The sequence below is a fragment of the Alligator mississippiensis genome, chromosome 5, assembly GCF_030867095.1.
Source record: "Alligator mississippiensis isolate rAllMis1 chromosome 5, rAllMis1, whole genome shotgun sequence".
NCBI lineage: Eukaryota > Metazoa > Chordata > Crocodylia > Alligatoridae > Alligator > Alligator mississippiensis.
Window position 1 is genome coordinate 13,935,381 of NC_081828.1, and position 25,289 is coordinate 13,960,669.

Consider the following 25,289-nt stretch of genomic DNA (forward strand, 5'->3'; position numbering starts at 1 on the left):
TATGACTGCTGAGCCGTTCATATCTGATACCACAGAGGTGGCCAGCCAGCAGCACTCATGCCACAAGTGGCACAAGCAGCCTCAACGTGTGCCACATGGCAGACTGGGGAGGGGACAAGCAGCACAGTGGCAGTCGGGGCAGAAAAGGAGAATGCAGAACAGCAGATTGGGTAGGAGGTCAAGGGAAGGAAGTAGAAAGTAGAGCAGCAGATCAGGAAGGCAGTTCAGGACAAGGAGAAAATATAGCAGCCAACTAGGCAGAGGAAGTGGGCTGGTGTAGGACTCGGTGGGAGCCAAGCTTTTTGGTAGGTGTGCCATAAATTGTCATAAACCCATGTCTCTCTCAAGCTCCCTACTAGATCATATTTTATGTGGCCGGAGGCCCTGAACTGGCTGTCCATTGATCTAACGCTGCTTTGTCATTCATTCATTTATTCCTTCATTTTCAAGACTCATGTGCAAATGAGTCCTCCCTCCCATGAATACAGAGTTTAATGCGCCAAGTGACAAGAGGGAATGGAGTTACTTAGCAGGGAGAGACAGCATCCTTCCTTCTTCCTCTCTCCAATTTACACATCCCTGATGGCTGTTGAAATCATCCATCATCTCTTCAGTCCTATCGGAGGACACCCTAGTTGGGCTGTGGGGAGGGCAGCAGCAGGGCAGTGGATTTGTATAAGATAAAGAGGGTGTATAGGATTTTTATAGGACCAAGAGGATGTCCCAGTTGAGTATCAGGTGAGACCCAAGCCTGTAATCATGGTCACTAGTCAAAGTCAGGGTGTCAAGGCCATTATCAGATAGGAGGCAAAATTCAGGAACAATAGTCACCACCAGAGCCATAGGCTATGTTGAGCAGACTGTTGCTACTTTCCTCCTAACCCCAATAACGGCTGAGAGGCTTCCCACTTCTGTGCGGTGAGGGACAAAAGCAATCAAACACAGGCTAGCCAATCAACCATGAGTGAAGAAGAAGGAGTGAGTCACCTTCTGCAGGTGAAGGTGACTTATCTCAAAGGCTAAGAGAGGAGAAGTCAGAATGGGCAATCAGACAGGATTTCCTCAGGGAGAATGGGAGAAAGAGGGTAGCTAGACAGATAAGGATAGAGAAAGATAGAGGAGTCCCGAGAGAAAAGGATCATTTGCCCATCACAATCAGGCCAAAATAGAAGCACATTTGGGACCAAGAAAAACACAGACCTACTCAAGTCGGCTTCTACAAAAGAAGTTGTATTATTGACTTCAGGGAGATCGAGATAAGAGTCCCTCCAGGGCCTAACGTCAGAAATCAAATGAGTTGTACCTGGGTCCAAAAAGTTCCATGGAGGTAAACTATCTTATCAAACAACCGCAGTAATGTCTGGAAGTGACTATCGTGATATTCAAACCAGTTGCCAAAAGTGATGGAACAGATAACGTTGGAAACAGCATTGTTAATTTTAAAGGTGGGGTCAAAAGGATTCCCTTGAAAGACCAAAATGGAGAAATCAGCTGTCTTCCAGCCTTTGTGAAAAAGCAATTAAAGATGGTGAGAAGGGTGTGAAATCCACTGATGGTTTCTCAATTCATTGAAGGCAAATCCTCCCATGCCACCCTTGTGAATAGCATTTGCTGCACTCACCTCCCCGAAAACTAAAGATCTGTTAAACATGGACTGCTTAAGCAGCACATCCAAGCAGAGCTGCTTCAAGTCAGTTTTATTTGATTCTCTAAAGCCATTTGCATTTTTAATGCAGGTTTCTGCTTTCACAATATAATAGGTTAGATAAGTTTTATCCATACTTCTTTATCCATACCTGTGTAATTAATGGCCACATTTGCAGGACAGTTGTATAAATCCATGTTCCTACATAAAGTTTGGGGGCAAGCTGACCCCAAGTCAGAGTATGGTTTCATACTTGATAGATAGAAAACCTAAACCCTGACATTTTTTTGGAGCCAAGTCCAGGTCTTGACCTGTATCTCTGATATTTCTGAGCTTTGGGAAGGAGCCAGATGCAGGCATAATGCAGGCTCCAGGGTACTGGCATGTTATTTCATTTGCACTGGAAAGAGGAGGAAGCCTAGAGAGCTCCACAGAAACGTTCAAAAATCATTTCCTTACCTTTCTCTTCCTCAACTGCCTCAGTGAGATACCTGATCTCCTGCTGGATTCGTTCCTCTAAACTTCTCTTCCCCAGGCCAAAGTTTCTTAGAACTGAAAGGGCAAATCTTCTCTGTTGTGCCCAACTATATCCATTAGAGAAGATCAATCCTAGGGTGAGAGGTAACGCTTGTTATTTTAAGGTGGCATTTAAAGGCCAAAAAATCTTTCCTTTTTTGAAATGCCAGAGATTGCAGCCTTGGGATGTCATTGTTAGGATGTGAAAACAACCCTACTCATATACTTATGTGCCTGTGTATGTGTTTGCAACATGTGGACAGTTACCACGGCCCAGAAAGAATAACTGATTTCAAGGGAATCAAGTAAGTAAATATCTTTGAGGATCTGGGCCAAAGTCTCTTTGACAGAATAATGTATTGCTTTGTAATATTTCTGGTCCAATGTGATTTTTGCAGGGTGGGTTGAGGGGGTTGGTTTTTACAATCTCCATGACAATGTTACATGCTTTAGCTTCCTTAAATTTCTCATACACTGTTCTACCCTTTTAAAGAATGGGTTAATGCTGCCCAGAATTAAACATGGGAGGGCCTCTGACCTGAGTTGCAATTAGCCCAAGTAAAATGGGCTAATTGGTATAGGAAGACACAACAGAGAACCATGAAATTCAGGCCCAGCCCCTGGTGGTTCCCTGCTGGAGGGAGGGGCGCAGGGTTTCGGGAGAGGACCTTCAGGGCCTTCTGAATGAGAGCTCTGTCTGGTGGCGCATTGTCTTGGTTAAGAAGGGCTGCCTGCTGGACTCTTTCCCCCTGAAAGAGGTAAAAGTCCTGTCCAGGAGCTGAGACAGACAGCAGGTCACTCTGGGAACCAAGGATAGCCAGGGGCTGCAGGGACTGGAAGACCTGGTCTCAGAGGCTGACAAGCCAGGGGTTCATCCACTCTAGCTTCAAGGAGTAATCAGAGAGAGACTGTGTTAAAATCTCAACCCAGAGCCCTTTCGGGGAATAGATGACACTTCCTATCCCAACATAGATTTCAGGAGACTCCTCATGGGAAGCCCAAGTGCACACGGTTGCAGGATCAGTTTACTAGTTATTAAAATGTTACACCTTAAATGCTTTTCCTGAAAAAAGAGGAACTCACCCAAGCCACCAAAGACTTCATGTGTAATGGGGACCTGGGGACGATCTACCAAGTTTTGACCCTGATGAACAAGTGCTTCCTTCACCAGCTGGAACCCACTGACAAACACAAATGTCCTGTAACCTAACTGGAGGCTGAAAATGTTGCCATAGTTTTCAACAAACTGGAAAAAAGAAGAGATTATGTGTGGTTGGTAACTAGAATGTGTTGTCTTACTTTGCTCTTCACAACTATTATTCATTAGATGTAAAGCAATAATACTGAAAAAGCATGTCTTACTTGTTTGCTCTCAAGAGCTTAAACAAGTCTCCACAGGTTTTTGAAGAAGACCGACTGAGTGAGGTAGTAGTAGAATGGGCACTTCAAACCAATACAATCACCATGGACATTTATACACCTGCTCCACGGTGGCAGCGGGGAAGCATTTGAATTAGAGCAGCTCCTGGAGATCTGCTCTAATTAAAATGCTGCCGTGTCACATGTATTCAGCATCCCACATTTCAAAATGGCTGCAGGGACGCTTTAACTAAAGCGCATTCGATGAGTTTTAATTAAAGTGCCTCCAATGCCATTTTGAAATGTGGGACCCCGAATACGTGTCGCTGCAGCGTTCTCATTAGAACTCTCCAACAGACTCAGTTAATCAAGTCTGCTCTGATGCATTCTAATTGGAGCATGTGTATAGGCGTGTCTTTTCTTGAAGATGTCTTTATAAAACAGTGCAAAGAGTGCATAATATTTATTAGCACACTCAGCCACAATTATCATATTTTATGGTGTATAAATTGAGTTTTGAAGCTCAATTTTAACTCTTAAAATTCAACCTTGATTTTATACACCATATCACTGTCTGCTGTGACTGCTTGGCACTTGACTTACAGTGACCCCTACGTGCCCTCACTGTAAACCAGGCACCCAGGGGGTGGACACGTGCTGGAGCACTGCTCACAGGGGATGGGGCCAGGCTTGATGCTCAGCTGGCACAGCCGGGCTTGGCACTTGGTAGCGCCATTTGCAGGGGATGGAGCTGTGCCAGCAAAGCACCGAGCCCAGCCCTAGCACTGCAGCATTTGTCCACCCTGGGGTGCCTGGCCCTCAGGGAGATCATACAGGGATGGTATAAGTTGACCACATATTTCTGATCCAAAAAGTTAGGCCAGCTTATACAACGGATCTACAAAATTCCTAACTTCCTCAATCAGAAAAATGGGATTGACGTATACCCTGTTGATCTATACACCATGAAATATAGTAAGCGGAATAAACTATTTTCTGCCTGATAGTACTGCTGACTGGGACGCATTGCCCTTCAAAGCTACAATGGCTGGTGAAGAAATAAAAAGCTGGTTTAAAAAGTGTGTTGCAGTTCTATCAGATGTTGGCACTGGATTTATGACTCAGATACCTTGCTCTGGGTGGACCCAAACCCTTAGACTGACCAGGACCTTTCCATTAAATAATAGGCAAATTTTATTGATACACAGTGATAGCAGATAAGAATAATACAAACAATTTTATATCTACCAGTTCTAGAGCTGTCAGGGTCAAGGTACAGCTGGCCAGGATGTGAACTTCATGCTGAAGTTCTTTCTTGAATGTCAGATGTCAGCAGCCTGGAGGTCATAGGCTGAGGCCCACCCCCACACCCAGTAGGGTGGGTGAGATTGGCTGGTGGTGTACCCTTTGTCCATGGAGGCCTCAGGTACCCCTCTCAGGGACCCTTTGCTGCTCTGAAATCCCTCTTTTTCTATTCTTTCTCCCATCTGATGACTCTTCATCTCTAGGCATCTGTGATTGGTTTCCCTGTGGTCATCATACTGTCCACGTTCTGTCTTGTCAGAATATTCCTGTGTTTCACAAACCTATCACATGCACACATCCTAATTTGGTTGTTTACAGGGCTTCCTCGTTTGGTCTGTCCACCAAAACTGCAGATCCCAAGGGCTCTGCCACTTTGGCCAGGTCAAAGTGACCAGCTGCAGAGTCCTTTATCACAGTTATGGAACACTGTACTACATGTCTTCAGTTTCCCAGCCCGTGTGTCTGCTGCTTGCCTATGTCAGGCACAGTAAGCCTTGAAAGAAACTTTGCCACAAACAGGCTTTTAGAAATTAATTAACCCTTGCTATTGACCATTGCTCTAATGAAATATCTACTTTATCTATAAGCCAGTTTCCCAAATCAAATCTCTAAATAGCATTTCCTAGCCATCATCAGAGGCACTGGTATTTTCAAGTTCATATTCTGCTTATGACAGTATTTGCACCTGCTCCATGACACCGACTGAAAATTCTGGAAATAACAGTTTTCTCAGTGACCCCCAAGAAAGGAATTGCAAGGGGATGAAGCTCACAAAGCAATTTCTTTGTCCCATGGAGCTTCTAAAGTTCCCTTCTTGCTTCATAAGCTCCTGACTCAGCACCAATTCTCATCACACCCTGTTTTCTATTACTTTTGAAAAGGAGTGCCTCTGATTCCTCTCCTGTCACCTCTTACCTTCTTCAAGGAGATGTGAGGCTGCCTGAAGTCCACATGGAATATGTGGCCCAAGAAAGGAAGAGGCAGTGGTCCTGGAGGGAAATTGGCTGGACGTCTCCTTTTCATATAATCAGCAGCCAGCAGCAACATGACTGTGAACACTGCAAGGGTCCGGAAGGACACGTTCTCCCAGAGAACAGTTAAAAGGAAGAAAAACTGCAGGTACATCTTGACTAGCAGCAATCACTTGCACGGATGGCAGCAACTCTTGTGAAAGAAAACCATGCAGCAGGAACAGCCCTACCCACCTCTTGACAATGGAGGAGGCAAGTGTTTAGAAACAAGATCAGTGTGATTACATAGGGACCCAAGAGGCACACGCCCAACTGGGAAGCCCTGCCAGGCCTGTCTCTGCCAGAGAATATAGCCTGGATCCCGGATCCTAGATTGCCATTTAATTTTTTTTCTCATGCCTCAACGTTTGCATTGACCTTGAGCAGATTCTCTGTTTCTCTCTGTCTAAAAACAATCCAGTAAATCCAGATCCCTTGCAAATCCATAGTCATGGAGAGACAGGATTAATTTACAGCAGGTGGCAATGTGATTTGGCAGCTTTAATTTCACCATTGTCCTGTATACAGCCTTGGGAGAGCATTTCTGTTGCACAGCCCCCATAAGACTGCACCTGTGTGCTTTTATCTTTTGTGGTCTCGAAGTACCTATATCTTCATACATTCATAGTTGGGAGGGTTGGAAGGGACCTGAGTGGATCATCAAGTCTGACCCCCTCCCATGGGCAGGAAGGGATGCTGGGGTCAAACAACCCTGGCTAGGTGATTGTCTAGCCTCTTTCTGAAGATGGCCAGGATAGGGGTGAGCAGCACTTCCTTTGGAAGTTGGTTCCAGCTCCAGGCAGTCCTGACTGTGAAGTAGCACCTCCTGATATCTAGCCTGAAACTACTCTCAGTCAGCTTATGGCCATTATTTCTTGTTACTCCTGGTAGCACTTGGGGGAACAGGGACTCTCCCATTGCCTGCTGGTCCCCCTTGGCAAGTTTATAGATGGCCACCAAATCCCCTCTCACCTTCTCTTGTGGAGGCTGAACAGGTTCAGGTCCCATAGCCTCTCCTCATAGGGCCTGCCCTGCTGACCCCTGATCATGCGAGTGGCCCTCCTCTGGACCCTCTCCATGTTGTCCACATCCCTCCTGAACTGCAGCACCCAGAACTGGACACAGTACTCCAACTGCGGCCTGACCAGTGTCGCATCTGTGGGTACATGACAAGGTACGGTCAGCTTTTCTGACCATGTCCCCACAACGGCCGCCCATGTTCATTTTGGCATCAATAATAACACCAAGATCCTTTTCTGCCTCTGCACTGACGAGAAGCGAGTTCCCCAGCCTGTAGGTGTGCTGCTGGTTCCTCCTCCCCAGGTAGACCACCTTGCACTTGTCAGTGTTGAAACCCATCCTGTTCTCATCCGCCCACCTCTCTAACCTGTCTAGGTTCAATTACAGCCTGTTCCTCCCTTCTAGCATCCCACATCCCCCCATAGCTTAGTGTCATCAGCAAATTTGAACAGGGTGCTTTTTACCCCCTCGTCAAAGTCAAAATGTTCAACAGTGCGGGTCCGAGGACTGAGCCCTGGGGGCCCCCACTGCCCGCATCCCTCCAGGTCAAAAATGACCCATCGACCACCACTCTCTGCATGTGGCCCTCCAGCCAATTTGTGACCCATATGACTGTAGGCATTGACACCACAGTTGTCTCATTTTGTAAAATGAAAATGGGGTAAGAGACAGTGTCGAAGGCCTTCCTAAAGTCCAGAAAGACTATGTCCACCGCGATACCTGTGTCCAAGGATTTTGTGACCTGGTCATAGAAGGCCACCAGGTTGGTCTGACAGGACCTGCCTCTAATGGACCCATGTTGATTGCCCCTAAGCATAATCTCCCCTGCTGGTCCCTTGCAGATGTGCTCCTGGATAATTTTCTTAAAGAGCTTTCCCAGGACCTAGGTTAGATTAACAGGCCTATAGTTTTCTGGGTCCTCCTTCCTCCCTTTTTTGAAAATGGGAACCACATTGGCCCTTTTCCAGTCCTCTGGCACCTGGGCAACCATGCTTGAGCACACCCTAATCCTCTCGGTAGAAAAGAGAAACTGCTGCAGTGCTGCATTCCAATGTTTGGCATGTATTTGCCGGTGGGAAAGGTGTGGTCGTGAATTGTTTCTCAAGACAACTACTCTTTACTGCAGACAGCACCAAAACTGTACAGGACCAGGCAAAAATAATAATAATAACAGTAATAAATACCCGTGCAAACATTTGTCTGCCTCAGCATCCTCGCCATACTGGAGCAGTCCCTAGGCTTAGGTCAGAGACCTCTAGGGTCCTTGTAACAGGTGAGGCACCAGGAGTTTCCATAATGCCCCCTAGTGCTTGCCTTGACCCTGCCTAAGGTGCTCTCTCTTTCTGTCTCTGTATCAGTTCTTTAAGTCCTGCTCACCTTAAGGCGGGGATGGGCAAAATATGTCGCATGGGCCAGATTCTGCCCACCAAGTGATTGTATCCAGCCCAGCAGCCAGCAGCCACAAAGTCTTAGGATCCAGCCCGTGGGAAGCCGGCTGATTTGGCTGCTGAGTTGTGCATCCTGGCCTCATCTGCAGCTTACCCTAGCTCCCACCCTGCGCACTAGAAGCAGCATGGGGCCAGTGTGGCTGGCAGGTTCTGGGTGGGTATCTGAGCATCCACCTGGGTCTGCACTTCATGCTGTGGTATCATCAGAGTCACCTCGATCCCTGCTGGGATCTTGTCAGCTGAGAATGCCAGATGGGACCAACCTTAGCCCCCTGGCAAGCACAGAGGGATCCTGCCTGGTGGGGGGCCTCCACGTTTCTGTTTGCCCAGGGCCTCAGTAAATCTTAATCTGCCATTGGCCATTACCTGTCAGCTTTGCTTTTGGTGTGTGAGCTGCGGACGAGGCTGGGACGCTGTGAATTGGAGCATGCTTTAGCTGGGGTGGGGAAAGAGAGATCGGGTATGTGTGCTGTACCTGCAGGGAGGGCTCAGTTTAAGGGCTAAATTTATGGCCTGAGTATTTAGAATGGGTTTTATTATAGTATGTAAGGCACTGGTAGGCTTCCAAATTATTTAAAATTGTAAATATATCAAGAAAGCATTGTTTTCAACTGATACCTATATATATATATCTATATATATATATATATCTATACATATATATAGATATATATATATATATAGATATATATAGTGGCCTTTCATGTTAATCAAGCATTTGGGGGTTTTAAGTAGAGAATTTGTGATTTTTTTATTAGAGAATAGGTGATTTTTTTATCAGGGAAAACCAGGATCCCTCACCATGAAATGCAACCTAGCTGTTGGGAATTAGAACAGGAAAAAGATTCCTGAATATCAGTGCTTTTTTGATGTCTCCTTTGATTTCCATTACGTGCTTGCTCATGGAGTAAAGGAAACTAGTTTATATAAAGAGGTGTGTGAACAAGTGCACACATCCAGGGAATATGAAAAAAAAGAGGAAACAACCAGAAAATTGCTTTTCAAGCAATGTGAATACATACCTCCTGACAAGGGGCTGCTCCTAGAGCCAGATCTGTGTAGAGGAGCATCTGAGTCAACCACAGGCAGGAGTTATGATTTCTGTATCTGGACAGCAGGTGCCAGAAGAGTAAAAAATACCTACTTGTGATAATCCTGAGGGTGTTATGGATAGCTCTGGTCTGGGATGCTTATAAGAAATTATTTAGCAAATTCTGTTGTTGTCTTACCCAGAGTGTGGCTTTTATGGGGCAGGGGGAAAGGGGGAAGGAGGAGGGGCACAGAGAGAGGAATCAGCTGTAATGATCTGTTCTACGTGCTCTGCACTTTTGTAACAGGTGCCAGTCCTGGATGGGCCGTTCTTTTATGTAGTTAGTACAAATCTCAATGTATAAGCAACTTAAAGTCATAATTAATCATTGGCATTATAGTTCTTTCGCTTTAAAATGCCTTTGTACTAAAAAGACATTTCCAATGACCTTTTAGTCAGTGGATTTATTCTTAGAAAGCAATCAATAAGTTGATTCTCAGAATTTCTTTTCACCCCATTTATTTTGCCAAAAATTAAAGGGTTGCTAGTCAAAGCCGAAACAGCTGCATATCAAAACTTGCTCAGTAATTCATTTTAAATGAGTTTGGAAACTACAATCAACACTACAAACTAAAACTGTTGTTTAACTACATTGAGCCACAAAAAATAAGAAAGTTATCACTCCTTTAGGATATGCTTAAGTCCTCTGGCACACATTTACTTAAAGGCACCCTGAGATTTGATCCCCAACCCCAACAATCATACCTCCTACCATGCCACACATGCATGGCAGGAGGCATCAGTTCAGAATCAGGTATCAGGTCCCAATCATGTCCTGTCTACTGGCCAGTGCAGGGGGAGCTGGAGACGATGATCCTGAGCTCCCCCTGAACAAGCAAGTTGAAAGCCAGGTGCCTGCAGCCTGGCATAACTCAGTATGGTATGAGGCTGACAATCAGCTGAATGCTGGCACTGGTTCTGGGGCACTTGTTCAATTTAAGGTGCCATCCAAGCCAACTATAAAAATATTCTACATTATATAAAAGAAATGCAAAACTCTAGAACTCGGGGTTCCGAGATGATACTTTTTATTAGACCAACTAAGAAATTGCAAAAAAAATATTTTTTTCTGCAAGCTTAGCGCACACGTGCCCTTCCTCAGGCTCAGGGAAAATTAAAGATAGTAAAAAGTTCCCACAGATAGAAAATAAACTTCATGTTTGCAAGGAGGAAGCGGAAGGTAGAAGTCTATTCCTCTGGGTCCACGAGAGTGTCTTTGTGAGTTGCTGTCTGACGTGCAGATAAAGCAGGATTCCTTCCCTGGTGGTGTCAGATGGCAGAAAGGCAGGGAGGTGTAGAAATCTTTCTTGCTGTTCAGCAATGAAGGTAAAATCCAAAATGGACTAAAATTCAACATCTTCCATGTTTCAGGGATGTATTTGGTAGCCGTGTAGGTATATGCACATGTAACGTCCTTGCCATTTATGTAACATGTAGAAGGGCCCTAATACACCTATTATAAAATATTGATACTAAATATGAAATTAAGAACCAGAGCAAATGACTCTTTCGTTCACTTACAGATGCCTTAAACCACGAGCAGTATGGTAGTTAGCTTACATGTGTATAAGTGCCCTATGATTGCTAACTACCATACTGCTCGTGGTTTAAGGCATCTATAAGTGACCAAACAAGCATTTACCGTGGTTCTTAATTTCATATTTGGTATCAATATTTTATAATAGGTATATTAGTGATTGTCCATGTACTGCTAATCTTGCCTGGTACACCAAAGCGTCTCTCTAGTTTTTAAACCACGTCTGTACTGTCAGCAAAGAGAGATTATTACCGTTACATGAGTTAGGCGTCCAGTTTCCAATGAGATCAGGTTTCTACAGATCATACACTTTCATAGCGGTTCAAGTACACTGTCCTCATAAAATCCTCAAATGAGGAATATGAGAATCCTCACTGATTGTCATATGTGTATATGCTGACATGGTGATAGACATGTTCATAACTACATTTGGCTAACCCAAGTTATCTACTTGGATTTAAAATAGTAGCAAAAAAACAAGGTTTACTATAACACAGGACTACACTTAAAAGTTCAATGCCAAGTCACTGATGGGCTTCAAGTTGAGCTGCTGAGTTCATTTAAACCCAGGAGTTAACCTTCTCATTGCTATTGGTTTTAGTCACCTTGGCTTACACTGTTTAGTGACCCCAAAGTGAAGAACCTCTGTTTTTTAGCAATCAAGATGGATGAGGGAAGACTGAAATGCACATGAAGAGAAAAGGCAGACAAGGGTCTTTGGGTAAATATGGTATCTTTAATTAAACCAACTAAATACAGAGCTATAACCAACACTCCTGAAATATGAAAAGCAAAGGTGGTCTAAGCTGAGGTGCTTTTCCTCATTAGATTTTTTAACAGATTTTTTTTGGACAAAACATTAACAATTTTGTCAAAACATTTCCATCTGTATTCAATTTTTCCATGGAAGAAGGAAGTATGAAATCCTATTCTGTCCTTACAGCAGTAACCACTTTGCACTCCCAAACACTGGAGATAAACAGCTGCAACCACCCCCTTACTGGGACACAGAAATGGAGGACGTAGGGACATTTGGGAACAATACACACAGCTCCATCTATAGAAAAAACTCCTGTAATTCTGAGAAATGGAGCAAGGGCAGATCTTGACAGCGCTACCTACCGAGGCAAAGCCTGGATCTTGTATGACCGAGGGCTCATGGTGATGCCTAGTCTGAACTGGAGGTTGAGCTTCGTGTTCTTCGGTGCCTGGAACGTGAACTTCTGAAATAGGGCGGTGAAGAACAGGAACAGCTCCGTTCTAGCCAGCTGCTCTCCCAGGCAAACCCTTTTCCCTGAAACAATAGCAACATTTGTGTGTATCAGCTAAAGGACTGTGTTAAAAAGCTCTACCAGCAATGGTACTTTTTGTAAGTAAAAACAATGGGCTCCTATACGCATGCAGTGAGGCTGCTCCGATGTGCTGTAAATCCAGCAGGCTGGAGCAAACTCAATGAATCTAGCATGCTGGAGTGCAGAAATTAATGTGCTCCACCGGCCTCCGGCATCACGTGTATCAGCGCCCCCATGCTGAAAAACAGTGGTGCGGTGATTTAAACTCAAGCTTATTGAATGTGCTTTACTTCAAAGCAACCCGTTGCCATTTTTTCAGTGCAGGGATGCTGATACATGTGACGCTTGGGTACTTTAAATTAGCATGGCTTGCTAATTAAAGCGCCCTACCCGCCCACCTCCCAGGTCTAGAAACGCCCAATGACCCAATTTGTCTCCCCCTCAGGCCGATAAGTAGCATTTAAGCAGCTAACTGTAGTCACATACGTGTCATGTTGAAGCATTTAGCAGACTTTTAGGTCTTACTCTACCATGTGCAACAGGCTAGGGCTTTCTAAGCCTGCACAGAAGACCTTACTCCAGCCGTTTATGCTCTTGCTGTAGTCTTGCTGCGATCCTATTCCAGTGGCATAGGCCTGTAAACTCTAAATCACTTGAAGCTGCTTGAATGTTACTTGTGGAAAAAGTACAACTGGTGACTGGTTGGCCAAGAAGGAAGGTTGTCCTAGTTCTCAGGCTAGTACTTGGGCAACTTGCCCAGGGAATGGGAGACACAGATTCTAGGTCACCCTCAGTCACAAGGGATTTGAACTTAGATATCCCACTTCACATTAGTGTATACTAATTGCTGGCCCAGGGCAAGGCCAGGGCCCAGAGCACCCTATTTTTTCAGGCACAGTCTAGCTCATTTCACCACCGTCCTTAGGAAGGTGCCCTATATATCATTTGGCCTCACATATACTCCCCTCCCTGACTGCCCAGGGGGCCAGCTTCAACAGGATGGGGAGAGATGGCTGTCTGTGACCTAATGCAGCAGGAGATGCAGGCTCCAGTTAAAAGGGAGAAGCCTCTCCCTTTTCTACATTTGCAGTGTACACAGCGCTCTGGGCCCGGGACCACTAGCTACCGAAAACAGCCCCCAGGCATTTAGGCCGACTTTAGGGAGCAGGACTCAGGCTGGTCTGTGGCTCACTCATCCCTTCTGCTCCTGATGCCTGGATGGCTGTCTAGTTCATAAAAGCATAGAAAATTAGGGTTGAAAGGGACCTCAGGAGGTCATCTAGTCCCACCCTGTGCTCAAAGTAGGACCAGGCCCAGCTAGATCATCCCAGCCAGGGCTTTGTCTAGCCAGGCCTTAAAAACCTCCAAGGGTAGAGATTCCACCACCTCGCTAGGTAAGCTGTTCTAGTGCCTTACCACCCTCCTAGTGTGAAAGTTTTTCCTAATATCCAACTTAAACCACCCTCGCTGCAACTTAAGACCATTGCTCCTTGTTATGTCATCTGTGGGTGTGACTACACATGCCAATTTAATGCATATTAGCCGAAGTTAATGCTCATTAAGGATGCACATCTACATGTGTACACCCTTAATGTGCATTAAAAATGGTGAATTTAGGCTATTTGCACCTACATTGGACACCTGCAAATGCAAGTATCAAATTTAGGCTTGAATAGTTCAAGTGCATTAATGAATATATAGATGCTTTAAAGCGCATTAATGCTGTGTAAGTTGACTGACTTGGGATGAACTTTAGTCCCAAGACAGTTCACACATAACATGAATGCATTTGAACACCTGCACATGTAGACCCATACCTAAACCCGCTTCATGCGCATTAAGGTAATGCGCATTCACTTTAGGCATGTGTAAATGCACATGTAGATGCCCTGTCACCACTGAGAGCAGTCCAGCTCCATCCTCTTTTGGAACCACCCTTCAGGTAGTTAAAGGCTGCTATCAAATCCCCACTCAGTCTTCTTTTCTTCAGACTAAATAAGCCCAGTTCCCTCACTCTGTCTTCAGAAGTCATGTGCTCTCAGCCCCCTAATCATTTGTGTTGCCCTCCACTGGACTCTTTCCAACTTCTCCATACCCTTTCTTTAGTAGGGGGGCCAAAACTGGACACAGTACTCCAGATGCGGCCTCACCAGTGAAGAATAGAGCAGATACTTATCTCCCTCAATCTGCTGGCCACACAGTTCTGACATGACTTCACTTCCTGGCCTTCAGACATAACCAGGACCACCCACGCCTAGGCTTTGACAAGGCTGAGCAGGCTGCACCCCAGCCCCAGAATCTAAACCCTGACCATGACTGTAGCTACCCATTTTCCATGGGTCCTCTATAATTAATAAGTTTGCTCTGGGCTTTTCCTAGGTAGAAACACAGAGGCCCAAACCTGGTGCTACTGGAGAGAATCAAGCAGATCTCACCTGCTGAGAAGGGCAGGAAAGCCTCTCTCTTCCTGAACTGGCCATCCTTCAGAAAGTGCTCAGGGTTAAAAGCATCAGGAGTTTCCCACTCGTTCCTGTCAAACAGCACCGACGTCAAATTGGTGATCAGAATGATCCCCTGGACAGAGAAAGAAAAGGACTTAAAACCAGTTCTGTTTCTTTGATTGTAACCTGCAATGGAGTGAAGGGCAAGGACCTTTCTTTTTTTATCTTGCAGATGGTATAAAAAGCAGGTTTTTCGTTTGTTTTTAAAAAAAATTTTCCCGCCTGTCTTTTTGCCCTGTAGGTAGATTATTGAGTTTGGTTTTGCTAGTGGCTTGCCTGGAGGACCTGGGAGAGTTTTTTCAGTCCTAGGGGTGAGGTGTTGATGTCTGAGGAAGAGACCTTTTTCTTAGCTTGTTTATCACAAATTTCGGTAAAACTGTCACCGTAAATACAATCACCAGTCAGAGCACAAATCACTTCTCCTCTCCCCTAATCAGGGTTGCTGCCTTCATATAGCAAGGGAGGATTAGGTTGGATATTAGGAAAAACTCTCTCACTAGCAGGGTGGTGAAGCACTTGAACAGGCTACCTAGAGAGGTGGTGGCATCTCCATCCTTGGAGGTTTTCAAGACCTGGCTTGACAAAGCCCTGGCTGGGATGATCTAGTTGGGGCTGGTCCTGCTTTGAGCAGGGGGTTGGACTAAGTGACCTCCTGAGATCCTTTCCAACCCTAATTTTCTATGATTCAATGATATAGGGAATGTTATAAAGCTGCTAATACTCCAAAGTCTCTTAGGACAGGTTCTGAATTTCTAACAGAATACAAGTACTGAAAATTCAAGTTCAGGCTTTTATATAAAGCATAAAGCCTCACAAAGGATTGCAAACCCTGTTTTAGGCTCTTGGTGAGTACTGGCCTTCAAAAAACAATATGTAGCTAAGTAGCTAGTACTTTACAATGGATGTGTAATGATTGTGTGCACATATTTCAACACAGTTTCATTGTCTACCCACTGGTTATCTGGTCCCGAGCATCTCTTACAGGATAATGTTGTCCTGGTTCACGCTGACTGACAGAATGGTCCCCAGTCTGGTTTTGTCTGGCTGATTTCCAGCATGAGGCTGCCAGTCAGCGGGAAACTCAGGAGGACCATGGACATGGGTCCTACACTTCCCTGAGCAAGCAGGAGAGAGGGAGAAGATGAATCTGCCCAGGCGTCAAGACCTGAGCAAACCCTGGATTAAAGTTGCTTGGGCAAAGCTGGGGCAGAGATTCCACCTGCTTCTTCCCATAAGGAGAAGTTTCTGCCTGGCAGTCTGGCTGGAGGCAGTCAGAAATGCTGCAGGCCCCAAAGAGGCAGCTGTGCAGACTTCTGGAGGTGCTAAAGAGGGAATATTTCTATTTCCCTGCTCTAAGCCCCCCCAGAACAGACCTGCAGGCACCAAGAACTCTACTGATCTTGTGTCAGCCAATAGCCTCAGCAATGAGCTTGTGCTAGATCCTGTTCTTTGTGCTAGATCCTGTTCTTAGCCCATATATTATGGCTTCAAGCTATTAAATAAAAATATATTCCATTATCGTTTTTGTAGTCATCAGGTCAAAAATTCTGGTCTGATTTTCAAATACCTCCATGGTGCTGGGAATGTGTATAGAAATAAGGAGCAGCTGTAAAATGCAGGTCTGGATCTGGATTGGTTCTCTAAATGGGTCAGAACCACACCTTTCCTGCCCTGAAGTATGAAGGCATTCAGATGTGGGTTTCTAGTTCAAACTCCTCTTGATTAATTCCCTAAACCAAGATAAAAAGCAAGACTACATTTCCTTCCAGGTTACCTTTGGCAGATGGAATCCAGCCAGTGTTGTGTCCCTTGTTATCCTTCGGGGCACATTTAAAGGGACAATGTTGCTTATCCTTTGAATTTCATGCACAATCGCATTGGTGTATGGCATGTTGTCTCTGTCATCCATGGCTGGCAGGCGAGACTGGCCAACCACTGTGTCGATCTCTGCTTGCACTCTCTCTGTGGAAAGAGCTCTGTTTAAGTACCAGAGTGCAGTCTCTACATTTGAATGTACCAGTAAGCATAGAAAGGTATGCCTGTTTAGCTTAAGAAGAGTGTCTTGGGCCTCATGCACTAGAGGCAAGAGAATTTTTTTGTGTAACTAAAGAATAAATAGAAAACCTCGTTAGAGGATCAATTGCCTCTGATGCAGTAGAAGGAGAAGAAAACTGTCCCCAGTCCATGCCAGTGATGTTGCTGACAATATGGTATGAACCCCCACTTACTGAACCATCTTATCAAGCAAGGACGTATAGATCAGTAGAGAGAACAATGGACCGGGAGTTGAAAGACCTGTGTTCGGGCTCTGCGTGTTGTGCAAAAAAATTGTCTTCATACACACCTCTCCTCCCTCTCACAATAGACACAGGGGGTGCCTATAGACGTGCTCGTTTGTGTTCTAATTAGAACACTCCAGCATCGCCTCGCTGTCACGTGTATTAAGCCCCCATGCATTTCAAAATGGCTGCAGGGACACTTTATCTAAACCACATTGAATGAGCTTTATATAAAGTGCCCCATGCCCATTTGGAAATACGCAGGAGCTTAATACCCATGATGGTGGGCCATTTTAATTAGAGCAGCTATCTGGGAACCGCTCTAATTAAACCAATCGCCCCACCCCCGACCATGTATATAGGCAGCAAGAGGTATTTTCAATCCATATTCTGTCCCTTTTCAAAATATTGGTGTCAGGGCTCCCAGGGATGTTCCAAGGGAAACCTGACCAGGAAGATGCTTATCCACCAGTTTTCTCTCTGAGGCAATCTCCCACATTTTCCCAGCACACACTGGCCTTTTGTCTGTCTGTACTGAAGGAGATCTCCCTGGGACAGAAGAACAAGCACAAGTAAGGGCCACATTTTAAAAATCCATGAGCAACATCACTGAAGCAGGTACATTAGACACAATGCCATCCTCTCCCTCGATCAAGCTTACTGTGGCTGTGGAGTTTTCTTCTTGCTTCTACATTACTTGCCAAATGTTTATCAGGGAAACATTTCTGAATGGGGAAAATCTTTGGAAAGAAAGCACTTAGGCATCGGCATTTCATAGAACAGCATTCAAAATCCTACCAGAAGGCTCTGATGCTGGGATAGAAACAAAGCCATTTTACCTTGAATTTCTGGATATAGGGCCATGTACAGTAGGGCCCAGCGGATGGTTGTGGAGGTTGTCTCAGTTCCAGCAAAAAAAAGATCCAGTGTAGAAAATATGAGATTGTTTTCATGGAAAGTAGGATTGGCTTCATTCTAAAGAAAATGTTTTAATTCTAATCAATTCCATATGAGTGTCTATTAGTCTGCTTCCACGCTACATTGCAGGCTCAGATCTGCAAAGCAGAGGTTCAACTAAGGAGTTTTTGTGCCCTGGGGGTAGTGCAGGGCTGGTCCAGTCTCAGACCTATAACTGAGCAATACAGGGCTGCTATGGCAAAAGCCAGAGGGGATGGGCCCCTGTGTCTACCTCGGTGCCCAACACCCTCCTCCTTCCCCCTAGGTACACTACTGCTACAAGACGTTGCATGCAATGTCCATTGACTTCAGGGAGAGCTGCCAGCCCCCAGCATGTCCAAGAATAGAGCTTAAAACAGGGAAGACTGAGCTTCATTCTTTTGGATGAAGTTTCTGCTGATTTTAGAGCTGAGTGCTTGGTTCAAGATGGCTGTAGGCTAGAGCTGGTTTTGGGTGTGAGCCCAGAACGCAGTCAGTGTATTTTAACACACCTTCAGGCTCTAGTTCATCAAGACACTCAAGCAAGCGCTTCTCTTTCAGCATGTGAGGAGTTATTTGGATGCCAACGGGGCCACCCTCCCACCTGAAGCTATGTGCTTAAGTGCTTGGCTGAATCAGGTCCTAAGTGTTAACTCACTGAGGGTCAGTTGCTCATGAAACTCAATTACCTTTGCGATTTCCTTCAGATAGCAGTCAATGAAATCCCTGGTGTCTGCTGGATTCCAGTCCTCCCTGTGCTTTGCAATCTCTTCTTTTACAAAACACTTCAGTTTTTCCCAGTTTTTAAAAAGGGTGTGATGGTGTCCTGGGAGCCACTTCATTACGGTGGGAAAGGAATTATACAGCTTTGGGCACAGAGACAGAAGAAAGGACACTTTGGTTTTAGAAAAATAGGCTAGTGCAGTATAATGTCCCCACATCTATTTCCTCAAGAGAGACCTCGACATTGCAAAGACAGAGAACTGAGACAGAGAGAGATTAAAGGTCTCAATCAAGGTCTCACAGATCCTCTCTTTTAGAGCCAGGGAATGATACCAGGCCTCTCTGAACCAGCAGGCTCTGAACTAACTGCTCAGTTTATATCATGCCATCCTTTCATCCATGTGCAAGCCGTGCATGCACTTGAGGCTGCTCTTCCCTGAACTTAGAGGTAAGTAGCAGGCAAGATAGAGGGCTGAAGTCCTGGTCACTGATCAGAGCCAGGGCACCAAGGCCAAGTAATTGATGGAAGGTAAAATTTAGGAGCTGCAGTCACCAGCACAAGTATAGGCCATGCTGAGCGGACTATTGCTGCTTTTCAGTTAATCCTATAAAAGGCTGAGAGGCTTCTCTAGGGTATGGACCATCAGAATCAAGAACAGGCTATCCAATCAGCCCTGGGTGAAGGAGGAGGAATCACCTTCTGCAGGGGAGGGTGACACATCCCAAAGAGAAACCAGAATTGAGGATCAGGCAGGATAACCCCAGGGAGCTCAAGAGAAAAAACTAGGGAACGGATAGGGAAAGGCAGAGGATTGCTTGGGGAAAAGAGCATCTGAACACCTCAATCAGGCCCAAGAGAAGTGTGCTTAGGGCCAAGAACCAGGCTGACAAACTCAAGTATGATATCATAGGATGTTTGGCAGGGAGAGCAAAATAAAGTCTTTACACTGCCTGAAGTCAGAAATCGAACAAGCTGTACCTGGCTCCAAAAACTTCCCTCGAGCTGCACTGTCTCATCAAGCAACCGCAGTAAACTCTGGAATTGACTGTCATCATATTCAAACCGGCTCCCAAAAGTGACAGAACAAATGATGTTGGAAACAGCATTGTTAATTTTAAAGTGAGGGTCAAAAGGATTCCCTGGAAAACACCAAAAGGGAGAGATAAGATCCTTCCAGCTTCGCGGAAAAACAAATAAAAAAGTTCTTGAGAAGAGTGCAAATGTCAATATGGGCATCCTACATACCACCCAAGTGAGCAATGTCTCTTACACGGTGACCCCAAGTACTGAAAATGCTTTAAACACAGTGACTGAACAAGCAGCTACTTCAAGTTGGCTTTATAGCTTTTATAAGTGCAGGCGTATATTTTTACACAGGTTTCCGCCTTCATAAAGACTTAGGGAGGTTAATTCCATGCGTCTTCACCCTTGTCGTTAATGGAAACAATTGCAGATTGTTTTGTGAATCCATGTCTCTGTGTGGAAGCTGGAGGAAAGCTGACCACAAGTCAGGATGTGGGTCCGTTCCTGATAGATAGAAAACCCAATCCTGGACAAATTTATGCATCCAATTCCAGGTCTTGACCTAAATCTCAGTTATTTCAGAGTTTTTAAAAAGGAGCCAAATAAAGACAAAATGGCTCCAGAGAACTCACATGCAATTTCATGCCCATAATAGTCACATTATTTTTCCTTAATAAAAAAAAAACTTCACAAATAATTCCTTTACCTTTCTCTTCCTCAACTGCCTCAATGAGGTACCTGATTTCCTGCTGTATTCGTTTCTCTAAACTCTTCTTCCCCAGACCAAAATTCCTCAGAGTTGATAGGATAAATCTCCTTTGATTTTTCCAATTATATCCGTTAGAGAAGATCACGCCTGTGGTGAGAGATAATCCCTGTTATTTTGTGGTGACGTTAGGAGACTGGACAATCACAACACTCTTCCTCCCTTTGGGATTTTAATAGTGAGCCTGGTTCTCTTTCCAGAGGACGCTCTGCTCTCGTTTGGCCTCTTATCTGTGCTCCATCACTCTCACATTGGGATTCTTGGGATATCAGTGTTGGGCTATGAAAACAAATCTATTTATCTATTTACACACACAGCCGCATACGTGGGAAAACAGAACATGGGAAATATATGAAGGCCTAAATGGAAGCAGGCCTGTAAATGTCTTTGAGGATCTGGGCCCAAGTTACTGAGACAGGACTTGGTATTGTTTGTAATACTTCTGAATTTATTTTTTTTTACAATCTCTAGGATAATGTTGCCTGCCTCCATTTCCTTGACTTTCTCATACATGGTTATAACTTGGAAAATATTTGGGGTAACATTGCACTGAGGTTAGCCTGGGAATGGAGTTGGGTCTTTGCACTAAATTCTCTGATGTATTTGGTACCCAAGAGAGACATGAAAGAAGCCCTAATGTGAAAGACTAGCTTGGAAAAGAGACTCCCAGAGACTCAAGGTGGAGAAACAAAGGCAGGACGGAGAGGAATGAGAGTCTCATGGGAGGCCACTCAAGTCTTCTTACTGACTTTTAAGCCAAAGCTCTGCCTAAGATTTGGCTCAAGTGTTGTGGCAGGAAGACTCTGCCTGCAAGATCAGAGTGGACCAATAATTGCTGTCTGTTCAGAAGGGGCTGCCTGCTGAACTGCATGCGACTTTGGGGTGCTGTCCTTCTTCTTTAGGAGGCAAAGGCCCTGTCCAGGAGTGGAGCTAGAGCACGTCTTGTTGGTGGACCACAGATGAGCAGAGGGTTCAGGGACCAGCAGGCTCCAGAGTCAAAACTGAAGCCAGAGAGACACCCACTATAGAAGCGATGCCTGGGGTGGCTTCAGATGGGCACTCAGAGAAGACCTGTATTAAGATTGGGGATCCCAAACAAGAGCCCCTTTGGGGAGTCCATGACAGTCACTATGCTGTCACTGCTTAGAGGGGATTCGTGTGAAAGCCACGTGCAGGTGTTTGCAGGATCGGTGCAGTCATTATTGAAACATTACAATAGAAATGCTTGTCCTAGAAAGAAAAACTCACCGAAGCCACCAAAGAATTCCTCAAAAATCGGGATCGGTGGACGATCCGTACAGTTTTCACCCTGATTAACAAGTATTTCCTTCACAAGCTGGAGTCCATTTACAATCACAAAGTGCTCACTACCAAGCTGCAGGCTGAAAACGTCACCATATTTTTCAGCATACTGGAAAAAAAGAAAAGATTGAGTGATTTTGTTCACAGTTAAACTTGCTTGTTAATGAGAATTAGGGACCTAAGATATGTGAGCAGTCAGGATTTTTGTTGGGGATATTTTTTATTTGACCAACTGCATGGTTGGGAGATTTAGACTACAATGCTTTACTTTCCCCCCAACAATTATGATTAATAAGTTGTATTACAATGGCGCTGGAGGACCATGCTGTTCAAGCCCTCCTTCCTTGGCCCTGTGAGCTTACAACAAAACATTACAGGTGTTTGCAGCAAACAAAAAAAAGGGAATGAAGTAACAGTAGGACAAAGCTGTTAAATCACTAGGACCACCTTATGTCTTTGCCTAAATGATCTCAAAATACAACAGCCCAAAGCGTCAAACCAAGTCCTTCCTGCCTGGGACCTGGGACCTGCCTCCCCTGGTGAAGAAATCAAATATTCTGGTTTAAACAGTGTGCTCCTGTCCTGTCAGAGGCACTGGTGCTCTCTGGTTCATATGCTGCTTATTACAAACTGTGCTGCTCCCCCCTGGCTGGCCCTGACTGGAAGCTGTGAAAATAAATGGAATTACTGGGTTCCTCTGTGTCCCTTGGGGAAAAAAGAAGGGCAAAGGGGCCGAATATCACAGAGTCATTTCTAAGCTCCTCTGGACCTTCTGGGTCACCTTCAATCCTCGTGGGTTCCTGACTCATCGTCACTGCTTGTCCTACAGGCCTTTCTGGCCCTTGCACAACTTCCGAGCAAGTTCGTGCCAGCTCATACCTCCTAAAGTCTTGTAATTAAATCATTCCAAGCTCTTCTGCAATGAACTCTTGAAAATCCTTTGGAGATTTTAGCCATCTCATTTCTCCTAATCCATCATGAGTCCTTCTAATCCTGCTGAGCACCTCAATCCCAGCCCAGAACCTTTCAAATCTTGAGTCTTTCTATGCGTGGTACCTCTTTATGAGCAACATCTCATCTGTCAAGTCTTTGTAGGCCTTCCTCTTCCTGATATCACTGCATACTTAGCAAGGCCCCAGGAGGCAGGATGATCGTATATTCCTGGCCTCAAAATGGGACACCATGCCCCCAACCCCATTACCCTTGCTGTCTGGCATGTTTAACTGCCTCCCAGTTCTGGTCTCAGCACACCAGACAGCATGACTTGGTGGAGGGGAGGATGGTGCCACAGACCAAAACTGGAGAGAGACAGTCCCATTTTCCTGAGGGCTGTTCCATTTTAAACGTGTGTCCTGCTGTCCTGCTGAAAATTGGACTAAAACATGCACTTGAGCAAACTGTCAGGATGCCCAGCTGGCTATTTAACATGGGCCTGCCCCAGAAAAAATGGGACATGTGGTCACCCTACCTGCATGTGTGACAAACCCCGACCAAGCTATAGTTCCCTTAGTCCCCATTTGTCCTGACACACTGCCATCCACAACATGCAGGTCTCGATTCACCTGTAATGCCAAGTTTGCTTGGGAGCATTCCCCGTCTCAGGCAGACAGCCTTGGTGCACCCTGTTTCTTGAGCACTTCCACCGGGGACGGGATCCTCAGGGGGATGCCCGCACACCCAGCCCAGGTGAGAAGCATGTGACCCAGGTTTCCTACACTATAACAATTGCAGGTTGCCACGGTGGGTGGCTCACAGGGACTGCCAGCAGCTGGCGCAACCCAGAGTAGCCCGGAGCTAACTAGCCAGTTACCCTCAAGAGCCGTGCGGGGCGTTCTTCAGCTGCCGCCTCAAGACTTTTGCTCATCACACCCTGTTGGCTATTACTTTTGAAGAGCGTTGCCATATTTCCAGTTCAAAGAAAGAGGACACCTGTTGGGGGGGTACACCTCACTCCCCACCTACAGCCTCCTGGTCCTGCCAGTGCCCCTCACTCCCAAACTGAAGTCCCCCATCACAAGCCACAGTCCCTCATCGCCCCCTTCCACCCCAGGCCATGCTGGTGCCCCTCACTCCCACCCCCGGCCATGCTGGTGCCCCTCACTCCTGACCCACAGCCCCCTGCTCCCTCCAGCCCTGCAGGAGGGGGCTACCAGCTGCCCCCATGCCAACCAGGCTCAAGCGCAGTGACTCCAACTTGTGCAGGCAGCAGTTGAGCGAGATTGGCCCTGGCACAGGTGGGAGGGAAGAGAGGATGCCTGTGGCACCCACCTCCCTGGGCTGGGGCTCCAGTGCCGTGCCAGGAAGCCTGACCATGCCCGCCCTGGGCAGCATCTCCTGGTCAGCCCAGCCCCATGAGCACAGGCACCATCCCTGGTGTTGCCAGCCTGGCTGCAGAGCTCCCCACTGCCCTCTTCCCCCGCTGGAGGGGCAAGTACCTGCCCCCCACTCACATGCCATAGCCCGAGCCCCCGGACACCATGCTTCCCTCAGCACCAGCAGGCACCCACTCCCCCTGCACACACCCATTCCCTCCGCACACCTCTGCCACACACATAGACACACACAGCCCCCCAGACAGTCCCCAAGCCCTGGCCCTCCAACCCCCGCCCCCATTGATTTACCTGTATGCAGTTGCTGGGGCTACTGCCATGACCCTGCCTGGCTGCATGCCAGCTATGTGTGTGCGTGCACAAATGCACATACGTACACTGCCTCCAATCGCCCTTTGCTCCACTTCCACCAAGGGAGCAGAGCAAAATCCCAGACATTGGTTCAGATTTTTAAAAACTGCCTGGATGGAGATCAGAGGTCCAGTAAGAGGACATGTCCAGGAAAACCTGGATGTACAGTAACCCTACTTTTGAAAAGGAGTGTCTCTGATTCCTCTCCCGTTACCTCTTACCTTCTGTATGGAGATGTGAGGCTGCTTGAAGTCAAGATGCAATATGTGGCCCAGAAACGGAAGAGGCAGCGGTCCTGGAGGGAAATTCACTGCACGTCTCCTTTTCATACAATCTGCTATCAAAAGAAATGCACCTATGAAGACTGCAACGGTCCGGAAGGACACATTCTCCCAGAGAACGGTTAGAGACGAGAGAAACTGCAGCTGCATTTTGACGTGCACAATGGGCAGAAACTATTGTGAAAGGAAACTAGGTAGTAAATCAGCAACCCGCCCCGCCCCTGGGTTTGGGAGGAGGAGCCAGTTCACAAACAACTGTGGAGGGATGGTAGAGTCCTCATCATTCATACCTATGAGAAAGTACGCCAAGGAAATGCTAGTGGGATAGTAATAAAACTAGGAGAGCTTCCAGAGGGAAGCCAGATTGTACACTGCAGTGTGGCTGTATGTCTCTCCTCCTCGCACTGCATGGTGTTAGTTTGGGGAACAATCTCTTGCTAAGGAAAGAAAGAGAGAGTAAATTCCCTAAATTGGCAGGGGGCAGACAGAGTCAATGGAGACAAGGAGGAAAGGAGAGGCTAAAATCCTAGTGTAGCTGTGGAGTCCAGTGCAGCCTCCTCTTTTGGAGGCTGTT

General features: G+C 46.0%; 1 protein-coding gene across 1 annotated transcript; it reads right to left on the bottom strand.

Annotated features, from left to right (window-relative positions):
* Positions 1-11,646: 11,646 nt before the first annotated feature.
* On the bottom strand, positions 11,647-24,905 carry LOC132250742 (cytochrome P450 2J2-like). Its single transcript, XM_059727895.1, has 9 exons — positions 24,656-24,905; positions 21,700-21,862; positions 20,392-20,541; positions 19,641-19,801; positions 18,628-18,804; positions 17,842-17,977; positions 16,498-16,685; positions 14,658-14,796; positions 11,647-12,224 (listed from the first exon to the last, which is right to left on the bottom strand). Exons 1-9 carry the CDS (start codon positions 24,863-24,865, stop codon positions 12,049-12,051), a joined length of 1,500 nt encoding a protein of 499 aa, XP_059583878.1. The 5' UTR covers positions 24,866-24,905; the 3' UTR covers positions 11,647-12,048.
* Between the last annotated feature and the right edge of the window lie 384 nt (positions 24,906-25,289).

Coding starts and splice junctions, on each gene's coding strand:
- LOC132250742 (XM_059727895.1), bottom strand. CDS start 24,865: ATGCAGCTGCAGTTTCTCTCGTCTCTAACCGTTCTCTGGGAGAATGTG. Junction 21,863..24,655: donor CTCACATCTCCATACAGAAG/GTAAGAGGTAAC, acceptor CTTTTTTTCCAG/TATGCTGAAAAATATGGTGA. Junction 18,805..19,640: donor AGGGAAGTTTTTGGAGCCAG/GTACAGCTTGTT, acceptor CTGTGCCCAAAG/CTGTATAATTCCTTTCCCAC.